The following is a 1,760-nucleotide window of genomic DNA, read 5'->3' on the forward strand; positions in this document are numbered from 1 at the left end:
AATATATATAATGAATGTATAATATATATATATATATATATATATATTCAATTATTTATTAATTTTTGTTTGTATATTTTGTCTGCTTTGACTGATTGATTGATCGATCGATTGATTGACTAATTGATTGATTGATTGGTTGACTAATAACTATATTTATTGAGTAATTGATTGATGGATGGATCGATTGATTGATTAATTAATTAACTTATTACTTGATTCATTGATCGATCGATTAATTATAAGTTAATATTTGCTTGTTTGTAGGGATCCCTGGCTTGATAGCGAGGGTGACGGGTATAGACGTATCTAACGTGGACGTGAGCAACCTGCAGCTAGGCGGCGGTATCGATACCAGCTTACTACGACCCGCTATAGAGCAGGCACTGCGGGAGCGCCCGAACCACCGACCTAACACGGCTGGCTCATTCAGAAACTTCAGAAGCACATACCGTAACTAAGCCTTCAGTCCTGATCGCCCGCGGCCGCGTGTGTACGTTATATATATAAGTAAATAAATAAATATATATATATATTTATTTATTTATAGTGAGTAATGGAGCGAGGAAATGCAGCGGCGGACGCATAGAGAATAAACACAAAGACGGAAGGACGAACGGACGGACACACGGCCGGACGGACACACGAACGGACGGACGGACGGGCGGACGGACTGACGGACGGACGAATGGACACACGGACGGACGGACGAACGGAGCGACGGAGGGACGGATGGACGGACGGGCGGACAGACGGACCGACAGACAGACAGATGGACAGATTACTCTCTGTAGCGGCGGTAGAGTTGTTTTGAGCCATGATGGCTGTCGTGGACTGCGGTGGTCAACGTCTTCTAGTACGATGAGTGACGTCATAATTACAGCAGTGACGTCATTGTGTTCTGTGCGCCAGGTAAGCGGTACGGCACGGCGGCCGAAACGAGGTTACGTGGGCGGCGGTATGACGCTACGCGTCGCTTCGTGGAAGCGACAAACGGACGCTGGGTGACTGGCGAGCTGAACTACACAGTAGCGATCACGGAGGATGCTGATCAGGTAATCAATATACACGGAGATACATAGATACATAGATACATAGATACATAGATATATAGATACATAAATACATAGATACATAGATACATAGATACATAGATACATAGACAAACGGACGCTGGGTGACTGCCGAGCTGAACTACACAGTAGCCATCACGGAGGATGCTGATCAGGTGATCATTATACACAAAGATACATTGATACATAGATACATAGACACATAGATACATAGATATATAGATACATAGATACATTGATACATAGATACATAGATACATAGACAAACGGACGCTGGGTGACTGGCGTGCTGAACTACACAGTAGCCATCACGGAGGATGCTGATCAGGTGATCATTATACACGGAGATACATAAATACATAGATATATATATACATAGATACATAGATACATACATACATAGATACATAGATACATAGATACATAGATACATAGATACATAGATACATAGATACATAAATACATAGATATATAGATATATAGATACATAGATACATAGACAGATAGAGACATAGATACATGTTGAATAAAATGTTGACTTATTATCTAAATAATTAATTGTATTCCTACTAATAAACCATATAATATATATATATATCTTACAAAGATACATAGATATATAGATACATAGAATGTAATGATACATAGACAAACGGACGCTGGGTGACTGGCGAGCTGAACTACACA

General features: G+C 40.5%; 1 protein-coding gene across 1 annotated transcript in view; it reads left to right on the forward strand.

The window, feature by feature from the left end:
* LOC106813970 overlaps positions 1 to 1,760 on the forward strand; it is a 3,917-nt gene that overhangs the window by 1,815 nt on the left and 342 nt on the right. Inside the window, exons 2-3 of the mRNA XM_014818226.1 lie at positions 268 to 453; positions 913 to 1,055. Coding sequence (XP_014673712.1) covers positions 268 to 453; positions 913 to 1,055 — 329 coding nt within the window. The remainder of the gene's footprint in view (positions 1 to 267; positions 454 to 912; positions 1,056 to 1,760) is intronic.

Source organism: Priapulus caudatus, unplaced genomic scaffold (assembly GCF_000485595.1).
Source record: "Priapulus caudatus unplaced genomic scaffold, Priapulus_caudatus-5.0.1 Scaffold850, whole genome shotgun sequence".
Taxonomy (NCBI): Eukaryota; Metazoa; Priapulida; class Priapulimorpha; order Priapulimorphida; family Priapulidae; genus Priapulus; species Priapulus caudatus.